The 17,206-nt window shown below is 25.6% G+C and overlaps 1 protein-coding gene across 3 annotated transcripts in view; it reads left to right on the plus strand.

The window, feature by feature from the left end:
• Positions 1 to 17,206, plus strand: part of LOC127285041 (venom metalloproteinase 3-like) — an 83,771-nt gene that overhangs the window by 24,351 nt on the left and 42,214 nt on the right. For all 3 annotated transcript variants that reach the window (XM_051310825.1, XM_051310824.1, XM_051310827.1), the window contains exon 2: positions 5,591 to 5,688. In XM_051310825.1, the coding sequence (XP_051166782.1) occupies positions 5,591 to 5,688 (98 nt within the window). The remainder of the gene's footprint in view (positions 1 to 5,590; positions 5,689 to 17,206) is intronic.

The following is a 17,206-nucleotide window of genomic DNA, read 5'->3' on the forward strand; positions in this document are numbered from 1 at the left end:
ATAGGTGGTAATCTGGGTTACCACTGTGCCGCAAAGGGTTAATGTTCCAAATGATTCGTGCCACATATATCAATAATAATAGACTAAATGATCAATTATTGTCAATTTTGATAACTTTTTACATATATATATATATGTGTGAAAATTAATTAATCTTGTTAAAAGTCATTTTAAAAAATTTTAACGAAAGGGTCTTTCTTTCTCTATAGTAATATATAGAGTTGTGCAAGAATTATTAGTGCGGCTACAAAGTGATAAAGACTATTATTAGAAATTTATCTCTCAATCATTCCGTCATAAATAATAGACAATTCTCACTTTTATAATTGAGTAATTGTATTTCATTTAATGATATTTTGATCAATCATTTATAATTTCTGTAATTTAAAAGGAGCCAAAAAAAGAAGAAATGATCAATAAACCCCCCCAAAAAAAAGAAATTTTATTCATAAAAAAAAATATCCTTTAGGCTATACATAATTATAACAAAAATCTAGTGAGCTGTGAAGAATGAACATTTCGATATATGAATTACATGAAAGTCGGAGGGAATAATTTTACATAATTTATGCACAATATTTAGTTACATAATGAACAACATCATCTCTCCTGAGAATCTTTAATAGTAAAAGAAAGTGAGACATTTTCTTCGTCATCTTAACGAGCGTTATATTTACATCTATATTATATATTTTTCCTTTAAACAATAAAAAAAAATTTTGTAACAACAAATTGCAAAAAAGAAAATTTTAATGAAGAAACTCTCGAATGAATAAAAAAAAATATGTAAGATTACGCTTAGCTGATTGTAAAACAACAATAGTTGGTTCCTGGTATTATTCTTGGAGAAGCTCATAAAGTCACAGTTAATGGCGATGAATGACTTTCGATTATCTGCACGAAGAGCACTCCAGTCACAACAATATATATAACGTGTATACCATTGCAGTTAACGCCAACTGTCGATACTAATTACTTATATATTGCAAAATCCCCCATGATGCTTCTGTATATACCTATGTATCTGTTATTCATTCTAATACTGAATATATATTTATAAGTAATAGTTATCTGATAAAACAATTTCAAATTCAGACATAATACTAAAATTTACGGTCATCTGATAAACGGTTGAAAAACGAAGAAATTATTATCTTTATACACTTTGTTTAAAAAAAAAAAAAAAAAAAAAACAATTGTAACTTAATCAATAATCAACACACGTTGCAATGTGATTGACCGACGGATGTTGGATTGAGACAGGAAACGTGATTAAAAACTGATTTTAATCATGTCCTTGGATTTGAGAATTTATTTTTAGAGTAGAAAAAAAATTCACCTATTTGCCATATTTTAAATAATAATTTGTGATATGCTTTGAAAAAAGGAAACTTAAGGCCAGGTGCAACTCGTCAAATGTAAACAAACATGAAAATATACGTAATTATTGACAAATTTGCGACAGCCTTTTTTTAAATAGAAAATAAAAATTGTTCTTTTTCTATGTGAAAATGGAAAATTCATATATAAAACTACAGCCTGACACTGTATTTGACTAATAATATGAATAATATTAATAATTATAATAAAATGAAAATTACACTGAAACAACCATTTTGCCACTACTTTCCCATTACCACTTTCACTTCCACTTAAACTTTTTATAATTTTCATTCCCATTTCCACTTATACTTTTTCTAATTCTCATTCGCACTTCCATTCTCACTTCTACTCTTTCTAATTCTCATTCCCACTTCACTTCCACTTTTTCTAATTTTCATTCCCATTTCCACTTCCACTTTTTTATATTCATTGCAACTTCCACTTTTTCTAATTTTCATTCCCATTCCTATTTCCACTTCCAGTTTTTTATATTCATTGCCACTACCACTTTTTCTAATTCTCATTCACACTTTCACTTCCACTTGTTCCAATTTTCATTCCCATTTCATCTTCCACTTTTTTATTTTCATTACAAGTTTTTTATATTTTCACTCCCACTTCCATTCCTAATTTTTTAAATTTTCATTATCACTTTCACTTTTTCTAATTTCCATCCATGGTAATTAAAAAAAGTGGAAATGGTTGTGTAAATGGAAATTAGAAAGAGTTTTAGTCGAAATGGCAACAGCTAATGAAAATTAGAAGTGGAAAAAATGGGAGTAGAAGTGGGAATGAAAATTAGAAAAAGGAAAGTGGGAATAAAAATTAGAAAAAGTGGAAGTGGTTATGAAAATAAAAAAGTGAAAGTGGAAATGAGAATTAGAAAGAGTGGAAGTGGGAATGGAAGTGCGAATGAGAATTAGAAACATTAGTAACGTTAGTAATATTATTAGTAACGTTAGTAATATTAGTAACGTTAGTAATGTTAATTTTTCTACCTGGGTGGTCTTAAGCAAAAAATTATAAATTATGTTTTATGATAGTTACGAAGTGAATAAAATAGATATTAAATTTTAATACAAACCATTTTGATGTTAGAATTTAAGTCTTCAATACATAAAAAATATTCAACGATATTACTCATGATTCAAAAATTCTCTTCTAGAATTATTTTTCTGGGCCTATTATTATTTTTGTTTTAAATAATTAACAGATTGGTCGATTGTTATTGTTCCTTCAAAGGGGTTGAGAAATCAGAGATTGGTCAGAATCCAATTCAACAAGTCAAACTACTTAGGCAACAGTACAACACAAATAGAATTTGTGTTTGCGAAAATTAATTTTGTATTAGTTTGCAAGTCACCTACATGATTTGGTTATTTTGTAATTATACTCATAATAATATTCTTAAATTACTAAGTGCTTTTGCACTAAAGGGCATTTCTATTCTTTTTTCTTGTAAGCCCGTATATATTGTGATTAAATAAATAAATAAAAATTGATTTTAATTTTATATAATTAAAAAAGTACTTTTACGTAAAACTAAAATAAAAATAACCTTCAATTTTTGGTGTATTCGTCTCCTTTTTCAAAATCCGTTAAATTTACAAATGTTTATTTAAAAGTTTAAATAAGTATATTCTTAAATATTTTTTTTTTTAAATTATTTAATTATATTAAATCAATTAATTCGATAAGTTATTTAATTCATCAGTAAATTATTTAAAAAATTAATTATTTTACAATACTATGGTAATACAATTTTATTGTTATTATTGTTGTTATTACTAAAATTATTATTATTATGTTATTATACTGCGACTTTGTTCCTTTACTTGAAGATATTCTGCATAAATTGTTTAAAAAAATTTTAACTTTAAATTTTTTTAATAAATAAAAAAAAGTCAACGAATAAAATAAAAAAAAAATTAAATAAATAGAATGAATATCAACGTATAAAATTGTAAAAAGACAAGCAGACCAGAATCGAACACACAAAATATAAAATAGGAATTATTATTCTTATTATTATTATTATTATTATTATTATTATTATTATTAAATTATTATTGTTATTATTATTTTTATTAGTTTATTGTATTATTTTTTTGTATTATTTAATTATGAATGTTATTTCGACACCTATTTTAAATTTCGAGCCATTAACCACAGAGAAGCTGTTTCCAACAAAATTTATTTTTACGCAGTTGGCACACTTCGTTAGCATTGTATTATTACTGGGGAAACCCCGGATTATATACAATGCTGAAAAATATTCTCGATGATTCTTTTATCACTAATTTATAAATAAATATTTATTTCATTATTTATCCATAGTAATATAATATTAATATTAATATTCATAATAGTGTAATAATATTTATATTATTTATTATTATTTATATTATTTATTATTATTTATATTATTTATTATTATTTATATTATTTATATTATTTATCTTATTTATCATATGATTTATTTTATTGCATTAGATTTTTCTTTAATACACTAATAATGTAGTGTAGTAATTATAATTAATTAAAACCAATTACTACATTATTATATTAGTTATATTATAAGCACCTAAGTATTATTATAATTAATTATTGTGATAGAGATCATGATGACGATGATGACAATAATTAATTTATTCATACAAATATCTTTTTTTGAAAAAAAAAATTTAAACACAATTTTTTCAATGTATTTTAATATTTAAAATTTTTTATAAAAAATGAAATTAATTTTTAATTAAAAAATATTTTTTTATGCCATTGAAAATTTACGCTAGATTAGTTTCATTCAATAAGTAAATATTTAATGTACCTGAAGTTCTGAAAGTTCAAATGAACAAAAATTATTTTTTTGGACTATTATTTTTTTTTTTTTTTAAATTACTACGTCAATGAAAAATTTAAAAGTAAATTAAACATTTAAAAAATTATTAATATATTTTTAAATACAGAAACTAATTAACTTAAGGCACATATTTTTTCAATTTTTTCCAGTTTTCAAAATTTATAAAAAAAAAAATTGCAGAGACATTAATTTAACAAAAAAAAAAAATTAACAATGAAAATTGTTTAAATTTTTTAGAACACGAATCTTTCTATTTGAAAATAATATTATCATTCATTAACAGGAAATTTTTATGATTGTTTTTATATGAATAATTATTATAATTCAGTAATAAAAATTTTTTTTTTAATTGATTTCACATCCAAGTCTATAGGTTAAATATTTTATTGTTTATAAAATTATCATAAATGTGCGCAGTTAATAGGAAATTAATTTTATTTCCGAATGATGAAAATATTTTTTTTTATTTGTCATAAGCAACTATTATTATTAATATGATTTAGGGATAAATTTTTGTTTTTCAAATAATTTATTGATTTCTGATGAAATAATTCATATTTCTGACGAAATAAATTATTATAATTATTCTTTTATATTCCTGATGAAATAATAATAATTAATTTCCTATAGGTATATAAATTAAAAAAAAAAAAAAAAAAAAAAAACTAAATAAAAGTTTATTATACTGACTAAAATAAAATTATTTAAATGGCCAAAATTTATATATCTATACTGCGTAAATTTATCAAGGTGTAATTAACAGTTAAAAAATACTAAGTGATGAAAAGTAAAGATGTTAGCCAACTTCACATATGATTCAAATTAATTGCTCTTGTTCGTTCACATTGTGAGCTCTCAACTCTAACGTTTTCAGGCGCGTTAGAAGTTTTAATTCATTGCTATAAACTTTCCTTCCGCAATCTTTGCCAGTATATGTATGTCTGTGTGTGCGCGCACGCACTTAATTTGCTTTATAGTTCCGCGAACATAATTCCCGTGTTTCAGAATATTCATGAAGTGTCAATGAAGGTTGGTTTTTAACGTTTATTTATGTATTTTTCTACCATTTATGCAAAAAAAAAAAAAAAAAAAAAAAAAAAATGGATAAAAAAGAAAATTCATTCAAATAAAAGCACTGTTATTTCTAATTACTGCGCTATTAAAAGTGACACTTTAAATAGTAATTATTTCCCATTTATGACACGTTTTTATAAAATCCAACGGAATTTATTTACAATTTTTTTTTTTATACATAATTATTATTTATTTCCCATTTATTTATGTATAATTGTTGTTTGAAAAAGAAAAAAATAATTGAATGTATAAATTTTATTTTTCGTTTTTCAGCGATGTGGCGCAGCCAATCAGGAATTTTTCTTCACAAGATGATTCGCGTCACTTTCCTCCTATTCGTGGTCGTTCAACTGTTCACACGATGCTACGGGGTGAGTTTATTAATTTTTTTATTTAAATTAAATATTTATTTTATATTAGTTTTAATTTTGACTTTGCAAATTGTAAAAACTGTGATTAATTAATATTTGTAAATACCTATTTTAATTGCATTATTAATTTTATTTTTAAACCATTTTATTTTTATTTATTTGATTTGTTTCTATTTATATTTCTAAAAATGTAAATTATTTAATTTGTTGGTACGTAAAATTATTTTCATTTATTTTATTTTATAATATTTTATTGTTTTTTTATTTATATATTTTTTTTAAATTTTCATTTTTTTGAAATTTATTTCCCTATTTTAAAATTTTTCAATAATTTATTATTTTATCTGTATGTTCTTTTAATTTCTTTACAATTTATTTTATGTTTTTATTAACATATTTATTAATTATTTACATTTTATATACCTGCAATTATTTATTTAAATGTCTGATAAATTAACATAACCTTTTATTTATATTTTCAATTTACTTTATGTTTTGATTATCATTTCATTTATTTTTATTATTTTTTGTTTAATGTTTATTTTTTAGTTTTAAGTACAAATTCTAAATTTCTCCAACGTATGGGTTTAATTATTATATTTGACAACGTATATGCTTTAAATATTTTGTTTTATAGCTTTTAATAGGATTTTATTTTTATTATTTTTTTTTTGTTGTATTATTTGTTTAGTATTTATATTTTATATGAGGCAAAATTCCTGAAGTGATCCAACTTTAAAATTGAAGGTTTTCGCACCGGACTGAAATTTGCACAAACTTTAGTACTATGAAAACAAAATGAATGAAAAAAATTTTTGACCTATAAGTTTTTGAAAGATTTTTTTGTGCTCTTTCGAATGGTGAATATTTTTTTTTTTTTAATTCAAAATTTAGCCCTTTTTTGAAAATGAAAAATACTTTTGGATTTTTCACCATTCGAAAGTGCACAAAAACATCTTTCGAAAACATATAGGTCAAAATTTTTTTCATCCATTTAGAAGTTACAATTTTTTAAAAAATCCACTGTTCACATTTGATGAAAAACTGGAACCTCCTCCTCCCCCCTCTACAGTTTTGCATAAAACTTAATAATATAGTACTAAAGTTTGTGCAAATTTCAGTCCGATCCGAAAACCTTCAATTTTAAAGTTGGATCACTTCAGGAATTTTGCCTCATATATTTTTGATAGAAAAATCATAAAACTAATTGTCCGAATGTTTTCGTTTATTTTCACCTCTCTTCAATAATAATATTTCTCGTACGTAAAAGATTCAATATTATATTATTTAGTTCAATGTTCAGTAAATTTAGTGAAAGAGAGTGTTTTTTCTTTTATACCTTTTATATTATGTCTTCCAAAAATCGAAAAAAATAATTTATTAAATATATTATTTACTTTTTTATTTAAATAATAATATAAATAATAATATAAATAATAATATAAATAATAATATAAATAATAATAGTAATAATAATATAATAATAATAATTATGACGAAATAGATATTGCGTTTATAATAAAACCTCCTTTTGGTATATTTCTGCTGCCGAGTTTTAATAATCTAAACCTATTTCCGACTTTTAAATAATTTTTCAATTTATTATTGATATTATTAATTTCTATCTGTATAATGATCGATTTTAATAAAATAATGATGCTAATTAATTATAAAATTGTTTTTTTATAAATATTAATATTATTAAATAACAAAAATAATTAATACATAAATACGTGTAATGAGGTTATAAAAGAAAAAATTGTTGTAGAAAGTGGCGTATATATATATATAGATATGTATATTAAGAATATGAATTGATACTATTAAGATTTCTATTATTATTATTATTATTCGAGAACCAGTGCCCATGAACTTTAATAGTCGTCCTTCGTTAGTTCATTCGAAATTGATACGATCGCTTGATCTTATTTGGAATCAAAGCATTGAACCTTCTTATGTAAATCACTTTGTAATTAGGAAGTAACTCGAATAATCACTATGTTTCTGCTTGAATATCAAAGCCACTTCCGTAAATTACTATATAGACAGATCATTCGCGCTCATCCGAGCGTTTCACTGTTATAACGACTATAACGCTCTTTGGGTACCACAAAAGAAAAGAAATATATATATATATATTTATATTTATATTTACCGCCCACTGAAATAGGAAATAAAACGGATATCATTGATTAAAATTTAACGAAAAAATTTCAAAAAGACTCATTTATCATTTTTTTACTTTCGAATCTATTAAAAATTATATATACACAATGAATATTTTTAATTTTTAATTATTACTTTCAGTTAAATAAATTTATTTAATTTTATTAATAAATTTATTTCTTTGAATGAAAATTATGTTTGATTTAAAATTAAGGGTTAGTTTATAATGGATGCATGTAAATTTCTACTGGAATTCTAGTAGAACGTTTGAAATATGACATATTTTCATATTTTTGACACCTGTTTCACCCTACTTTTCTCTTGATTCTTGTTCCCGTTATGTATCGAAAAAAGCTACCATTCCATACAAAGTCTCACAATTAAGATGTTCCACTGATTATTTTCTATTTATTGTCAAAAAGATTTTGGTTGGTTTCCATTGTCCCCACTTGCGATTTGTCATAATTCTCCTCAACTACCGCACCCTGATCTAGTAAAAATTTATTAACTTTATAGTAACTTTTAATTTTAACAATAAAGTCACTAAATTTTCACTAGAGCAGAGTGCGGTAGTTGATGAAAATTATGACAAATGGCAAGTGGGGACAATGGAAACCAACCTTTTGACATGATTCTTAACCTAAAAAATTGTTTTCCTTTATCGTTTGGAAATAATTTTAGATTAAAGTAAAGGGTAAGTGTACTAATTACGGCGAGTGCACCAATTACGGCGCGTTCATAAAAAATAACTATTATTACTATTATATTTAATATAACTGTTGCCAAATGATTAAAAAAAATTATTTCAATCTTTTTTTGATACAAATACTTATAAAGATGCACATTTAAACAATTATTAATTTAATTATTTGAGATCAAATTTTTTTCCGCGCCGCAATTGAAACATTTTTAAGATTTCCATTGGCTTCAATTTCGGCGGGCAAATTATCTTCAAAATACACGTAATTTTGGTCACCGAAATTGATACACCGAAACTGATACAAACTCGCCGCAATAGAAAATTACGGTATTAGTTTTAATTTCTCATATTTGTTTAAATAATCGATTTTTATAGAGTTAAAATTTTTTTTTTAATATCTTAATAACATAAGCTTTAAGTTTAATAAGTCTTAAATTGAGTTTATACAATAGAAATGTCGAATTTTCTATTTCAAAGGTGTTTTGACTCGAATCTCGCCGCAATTAGTGCATTTACCCTATTCTGTATGTATATTAAATTTACTGTATTTTTATCCAAAGTGCATTATATAATACAAATAAAATAATTTATTAGATCAATTATTTTTTACTTAAATTTTATATATTTAACTACGTATCAAGAATATACTAACTTTGAATTAAACAAAATTTAGGTTTAACCCCTTCGCAGTCTAATAGAAAAATCGTTTGTGGGCCCAATACGGTCGAAAAAAAAAGTTTCCAAAAAAATATCATATCATCGTATTAAAAGTTTTTGGGGTCGCTAAATACAAATTTAAGGTCAGATTTAAAAAATTCAAAATGGCGGACCCAATATGGCGGAAAAAATTTAAAGTTGATTCGATTCGTTTAAAAATTTGGTACTCGTGAGTTTTTTGGGTCTCTGAATCCAAATTTGAGGTCAAATTTGCATTCAGCGACCCCGAACACCCCCCTAGTACCGAATTTTTAACGAATTGAATCAATTTTAAATTTTTTCCGCCATATTGGGTCCGCCATTTCTAATTTTTTTAATCTGACCTCGAATTCGGATTCAGCTAAACATTTATTCAAGAGGGACATTTAAATCTTTACATACAATTTTCACTAAACATTGCAATTAAATATTCCGAACGTTTCAAATAAATCTTTAGGAAATCTTTAGGAAAGTTTCGGTGCTGTGGGGGATTATTGAATTAAGGAGTAATATTACCCAGAGCACTCAAATAATAGATTTTTTTTTAATGAGATATTTTTTGAAAACGGTAAAGTTTAGTGCTACTGAATTTTTTTAAACGTAAAACACAGGTTTTAAGCTTACTCAAATACTAAATAAAAATTTTTTTTGATACATTTCTTGAGTGCTTAGACCAAAAATCAAAAAGAATTACAAAAGAGGAATCACTTCGGTATAATATTACTCCAAATATAATAATAATAATAATATAATAAAATATAAAAATATAAATAATATTCATGTTTATCGAAAATAGAAAATGAAGAAACAGCTTTACATGAATTATTCATCTTTTTTTTTTTATAGTAGAATCAATTAAAATTTATATAGATCAAATAGTAGGCCTAATTAATAAAGCACTGGACTTTATGTAATAAAGATAAGGTGTTATAATAAAGATATGGAATAATTTTATTAGATTCAAATTAATAGGACTTGTAACCTATATTAGGATTTACAATTCTGCGCTTATCTTTGAAATTTTAAGTCATACCTGTTTTCAAATTATCCGCAATTATATTGAAATCAAGACAAGTATTTAAAAATTTATTAAAATACATTTATATATCTTTAATTTAGATACAGGATTTTTGTTTTACAATTTTTTTTTTGCCGCTTTTAGATATACATGTGTGAAAATTTAATTTTAACATATGCCATATTATTATTTTTTTTTGTTTAATTTATATATTTAAATTGAAATTTATACTACACTAAAAATAAAAGGAATGTACTAAAAACTTTAATAGTCTATTTAGTAAGATAATTTTGCAATTTGTATCTGTAATGCATACGCGATTTAATATCATCGCAAGACTATATATTTATATATAGTATATATCTGGGAAAGTGTTTCTTATAGATGAAATTTCGTGTTGCAAACAAACTTTTAATGGAAATTGGATATTTGGTGAAACTATAAGGGATCGATGTAAAAGCAGGAAATAAGTATAATTTCCAATCATTATGGTATATAATGCAACTTGCTTTAGTCTATAGGTCTCTAATGGCCTGTCAGTCCATATTCGAATGGTCCAATGAGCCGCAGTCAATATTATTTCTTTGCTTTTAACTGCAAAAGTATATATATATATATATATATATATATATTTCTCATATATAGGATGTTTATTTCCTGATTGGTTTCGAAACATAATAACTAGATCAAAAGATATAATAACCAGATCTTCAAGAAATTGCACAAAATTCCAAAAAACCATACGGGGTCGAGATTCCTTTCTCGTGTGAAGGTATTTAGTTTTTCATTCAAGAGAAGAAAAAAATAAACATACATATTATATAATAAAAAATAAATGCAATATAATCTAATAAAATTTTTATTATTCATTAAAGTGTATAAAGGTTCAATGACATGTTTCTGTATTTTATAATTTGACAAATTTTGTTACTTCATTTAATTAATAAATATATATGATTGCAATCAGGAACCAAAAAAAAAAAAAAAGTTGTGGAAAGTTTATCGAGATTATGTGAAAGTAACTCGTGAAAGTAAACGACCTTAAGGTTCTAAAAAAGAAAAAATTAGTAAATTTCTAAAAAAAGAAAAAAAAATTTCAACACCAAGACATTTTTTAAATTCACATTAGCTATATATTTACTTATTACATAAATGATAAATGAGAAAATAGACACAATAAAATAGTGCAAATGAGATTCAATAGTACATTTTGTGTTGACTTTTATATACTTTTTATATAAAATATAAATATTTTAATATAAACCAGTCATTTCGTAAAGTAAGTTGCCACCCGTATAGTTCCGAGTACATTTATACTAATATTTATTTTACTGTTTCTAAATAAATATTAACAAATAAATTACATTATGTATCTACTAGAGTTAATTTAATTCCAATATGATTAAAAAACAAATTAATTACTTTTTATCAATTAATATTATTATTATTAATTTGATTCTAATTTGTTTTATTTACAATTTATTAGTGCATCCAGAAAAAAAATTGTTTGTTCCAAAGAAATTTTCTTTAAATCCAAGAAATTTGTGCATTGTTGTAGTGTCAAAAAAAAGGAGGGGGGGGGGCCATAAGCCCTATATTTTGGCCATTTTGGATATTGATTTAAATGATTGAAATGTATTTTTTTTTACAAAGAAGAAATATATTTTTAATGATTTAAGGTGAAACGGGAATTTTGAAAATCCGACTTCAGATTCGCAATCAGCGACCCTAAAAAACCTTCGAGTAACAAGTTTCAAGTGAATCCAACAATTTTTTACAAAATTCGTCTGCCAAAGACCCTTCGTTTCAAAAGGTTAATATGATTAAAATTTCCCCGTTTCACCTTAAATCATCAAAAATATACTTCTTCTTTGTAAAAAAATACATTTCAATCATTTAAATCAATATTCTAAATGGCCCAAATATAGGGCTTATGGGTCCTCCTCCTTTTTTTGATTTAAGGCCAGGTCCAAGTGAGGCAGCGCCTTCTACATTGATACTAAAATTTTGGAAAATTTTCAACAGCCTTTTCTTGAAAACAAAAAGGTTAAATTCCTTTTTCTTTATGGATAATTGATTATTGGCAAGATATACACCAGCTAAAACTTTTTTTGAGTTAAAATAATAAAAAAAATTTCATGTCAATAAATTCAATATGAGCATTTTTTTCACAAGAACTTTAACAGTACTTTCTCAGAAATTACAATCAAAAATGCAATTTCTATTTGGAAAATTAATAAACTCTAAAAAATACACGACCTAAGATTTACCAATCACGAAAATAACAAAAAAAATTTTTATTAAATATTTAACATATTAATACTGCTTTATTGATTGTTACAGCCCTTTGGTAGATTATGTATTTCAGGTGGTTAGCAACAGCGCCAATCTCCTTCTTTCGGCAAAACTGCGAAACGTCTGTTGACATATATAACCTGCCAAACGGCTGTCATAATCAGTAAAATATGTTATGTTAAAATACTTTTTTTTTGTTATTTTCGTGATTGGTAAATCTTAGGTCGTGTATTTTTTAGCGTTTATTAATTTTCCAAATGGAAATTGCATTTTTGATTGTAATTTCTGAGAAAGTACTGTTACAGTTTTTGTGAAAAAAGTGCTCATATTTAATTTATTGACATGACATTTTTTTTATTATTTTAACTCAAAAAAAGTTTTAGCTGGTGTATATCTTGCCAATAATCAATTATCCATAAAGGAAAAAGCATTTTACCTGCTTGTTTTCAAGAAAAGGCTGTTGAAAATTTTCCAAAATTTTAGTTTCAATGTAGATGGCGCTGCCTCACTTGGACCTGGCCTTAAAGAAATTATTTCTTTAAAAAATAAAATCGAATTTTTGTATGATCGCACTTCCAAATGTTCGAAATATCAAAAGATCAAAACTTTTTACCCTTTTTACTAATGTGAGTTTACCTTCTATGATTTATATAGCCACAGTGGATTCTATAAAACATAGAAAATAAACTCACTTCAGTAAAAAGTTTCGGTTTTTTGATAATTCGAACTTCTTCTTTTATATTTAGAGTTTAGTGCAGTTTTTTTAAAAATAATTTTCCGGATTACTGAAATGATCCACTGTTAATCATTTATCCATACTATTGTCCACTATAGTTTTATTGAAGTAAAGCAGTTAGGAAATAATTGTAATTAAGAAGTATAGGATTTGCACACTTAAAATTGGATAACACACTATTGTTTGTAAAACCGGTTATGCATGATTGGTTGAACCGTAAAATGATTCTTTTATATTTGAACACTATAAATGTCAAACAATTTACAATGTAATGATTACATTACTTCACTATATATATATATATATACCTACTGAAAAGAAAATACTTATCGTCAGGTTAACACACCGTGTATATTAGCCTTTTCTCTATAAACGACCCACAAGTATTTCAGCCACAGAATAATCTGTTTAAATCCTAAGTAGACAGCTGTTACGAATGACTTTCATGCTTAACTACCGCGTATACACTATATGGATAGAAATCGCTTTGTCAAATTATAATTTAAAATTTTTCTTCGACTTGCAAATGATCATGTCGCGCAAATAGAAGGAATCTCCTTAGAAAAATAATAGGTTTATATCCTTTTATAATAAATGAATAGGAAATAACAATGAATTATTTATTTTTTATTAAAAAAATGACAGAAAAGCAATGTATTATATTGTTTATGCATTTATTCTTTAATACACGGAAAGATTCTTTAAAATTAGCAAATGTAAATTTTATTTTAATACATTTTTCTGTAAAAAGCAAGTTACAAAACAATACAAATTGCAAGTTATTGTAGAAGCACCTTAAAGTGGAATGTCCCAAATGTTGCATTTCACATATTTAACATTTGGGACGTTCCACATTATAATTTGGCAACTCATCCCTGTGTACCTGCAATTTAATTTCGAGTTTCATTACCCTGTGCAAATGGCCAGGAAGTTTAATTGTTAACGTGTTATGGAGAATTTGCACCTTTGGTTAAAAAAAAATTTTTACTTTGATTTTTCGAAATGCAAAAATCTGATTGGTTGTCCATTATCAATCAGATTGTGAACAACCAATCAGGTTTGTGTATTTCGGCAAATGAAAAATAAAAATTTTTTTACCGAAGGTATAAATTATTTCTTTGGATATACTTCCGAAGTAGGGGTACCTCCGATTTTAATAAAACTTGGTATACTAACGTATTTTGGTGCGCTGATTACGAAAATGATAGTGAAAATTGGCGCAAATTTGATTATCATGGTAAAAACCATAAAAAACACCATAAAATCATGGTTTTTTACGATTATCTCGTAAAAAACAAAAAATTTCGAAAAAAGTTTTAGACAAAAGTTGTAGATCTCAAAAAAACACACATTTTATGTTTTATGCATTTTTTACCAAAAGTCATTATTTTTCGAGAAAAATCCAAAAAACGAAAAACACCATGATAATGAAAACATATACAGCAGTCATGGTTAGACATATTATTTGACTCGTATATAGTATGGGGTACCTTCGATCTTAATGAAACTTGATATAGTAACGTATTTTGGTACGCTGATTACGAAAATGATAGTGAAAATTGGCGCAAATTTGATTATCATGGTAAAAACCATAAAAAACACCATAAAATCATGGTTTTTTACGATTATCTCGTAAAAAACAAAAAATTTCGAAAAAAGTTTTAGACAAAAGTTGTAGATCTCAAAAAAACACACATTTCATGTTTTATGCATTTTTTACCAAAAGTTATTATTTTTCGAGAAAAATGGTCCGAAAGTAATTTGCGGAAATTGTGGGGTGGAGTCTACAGCAGCGGTAAATGCAAAATATTAAACACGGCCTTCGGCCGCGTAAGGTACTGCTCGCTTCTCTTTTTAAGAAATCTTGGCGAGAGGGGGTGGATGTGTCCGAAAGTAATTTGCGGAAATTGTGGGGTGGAGTCCACAGCAGCGGTAAACGCAAAATAGTAAACACGGCCTTCGGCCGCGTAAGGTACTGCTCGCTTTTCTTTTTAAAAAAAACCTTGGCGAGAGGGGGTGGATATGGCCGAAAGTATTTTGCGGAATTCGTTAGATCCTGACTAATGGTGAATATGATACTGTATACGAGTCAAATAATATGTCTAACCATGACTGCTGTATATGTTTTCATTATCATGGTGTTTTTCGTTTTTTGGATTTTTCTCGAAAAATAATGACTTTTGGTAAAAAATACATAAAACATAAAATGTGTGTTTTTTTGAGATCTACAACTTTTGTCTAAAACTTTTTTCGAAATTTTTTGTTTTTTACGAGATAATCGTAAAAAACCATGATTTTATGGTGTTTTTTATGGTTTTTACCATGATAATCAAATTTGCGCCAATTTTCACTATCATTTTCGTAATCAGCGCACCAAAATACGTTAGTATACCAAGTTTTATTAAAATCGGAGGTACCCCTACTTCGGAAGTACACCCATTTCTTTATATAGAGTTACAATATACAATAAAAGTTTATTCATAATAATAGATAATTTTTTTTAAAACAAAAATTGAAGTTTTTGATGTGTTATTGGCATTTAAAATTATAACAGCATCATTTTTTTCGGATGCAAGACATTTTTATAAGGGAGAGACGTAAAACAACCAATTTTGTAACTAGACTATATGTGCGAGAAGGACAAACGTCCTTTCATGCTCATGATCTAGTTACAAAATTTGACGCTTTACCAGGGTTACGCAGTTACACGTAATTCAAAATTTTCGTTACATGGTTTGTTACACTGTAAAATTACTATAATAATAGTTTGGGCTCTTCGGTGAATTATTACCTAACCTAACTTTCAGTTATTCTAATATGAATGTTGCATAAATGGAAAAAGGTTGGTTTTCATTGTCCACACTCGCCATTTGTCATAATTCTCGTCAACTACCACACCCTGCTCTAGTAAAAATTTAGTAACTTTATTGTTAAAATTAAAAGTAACTAAATTTTTACTAGAGCAGGGTGCGGTAGTTGACGAGAATTATGACAAATGGCGAGTGGGGACAATAGGAACCAACCTTTGTTCTAATTTTTATTTCTTTTACAAGTTTCCCAGCCCTGTAGGTTGTCATGATAACGTATAAGAGTAAAAAAGACAGTGAATTTATTTTTTTTTTACTCTTGTACGTTACCATGACAATCGGCAGGGATGGGAAACTTGTACAAGAAATAAAAATTAGGACATTTTCCATTTATGCCACATTCATATTGGGATTACTTAAAGTAAAGCTAAATTCACAATCGTTCCTTTAAAAATTCCATCAAATTAGAATTTGAGACGATTAGGGTACGGTCATACTATCTTATGCATGCACTGTGCATGCATGCAGAAACATTTGGCTGGTCACACTTCAACAAATTCTAGTGAATGTTTAGTAACTTTTTAGTAATTTTCCAAAAATTTCGGTTGTAACTAGAAAGTTACTAATTATTCACTAGATTTCGTTGAAGTGTGACCGGCCAAATGTTTCTGCATGCATTCACAGTGCATGCATGAGATATTGTGACCGTACCTTTAAATTTCGGCCAATGTATAATTCGTATAAATTCAAATTTAGACAAGTTCAAATTATTTGTTTGTGAATTAGACCATATTGTCATTAGGTTATTTTATAATTATGGAAAAAATATGCATCCCGGTAAAAATGCAGAAAATATAAAAGTACCGTATTTAAAGTATGAACATAACCTTATTAAATATGGTAATTTTACAAAGTTTAATACAACTATAAATTATACGTGGATAATTTCTATAACAAATGTTTACAGTTATTTACATGAATAAAATACTTAGCATACGTAGAAAATGTATTTTATCAATTTACTACCCATCCCTGCTCTTTACGCCTTCATATGATTTCACCCTAAGCGTTTTATGTGAAAAAATATTTAGTAAAAGATA

Source organism: Leptopilina boulardi, unplaced genomic scaffold (assembly GCF_019393585.1).
Source record: "Leptopilina boulardi isolate dan_hultmark-lab unplaced genomic scaffold, ZJU_Lbou_2.1 LbouV2_328, whole genome shotgun sequence".
NCBI classification, from domain to species: Eukaryota; Metazoa; Arthropoda; class Insecta; order Hymenoptera; family Figitidae; genus Leptopilina; species Leptopilina boulardi.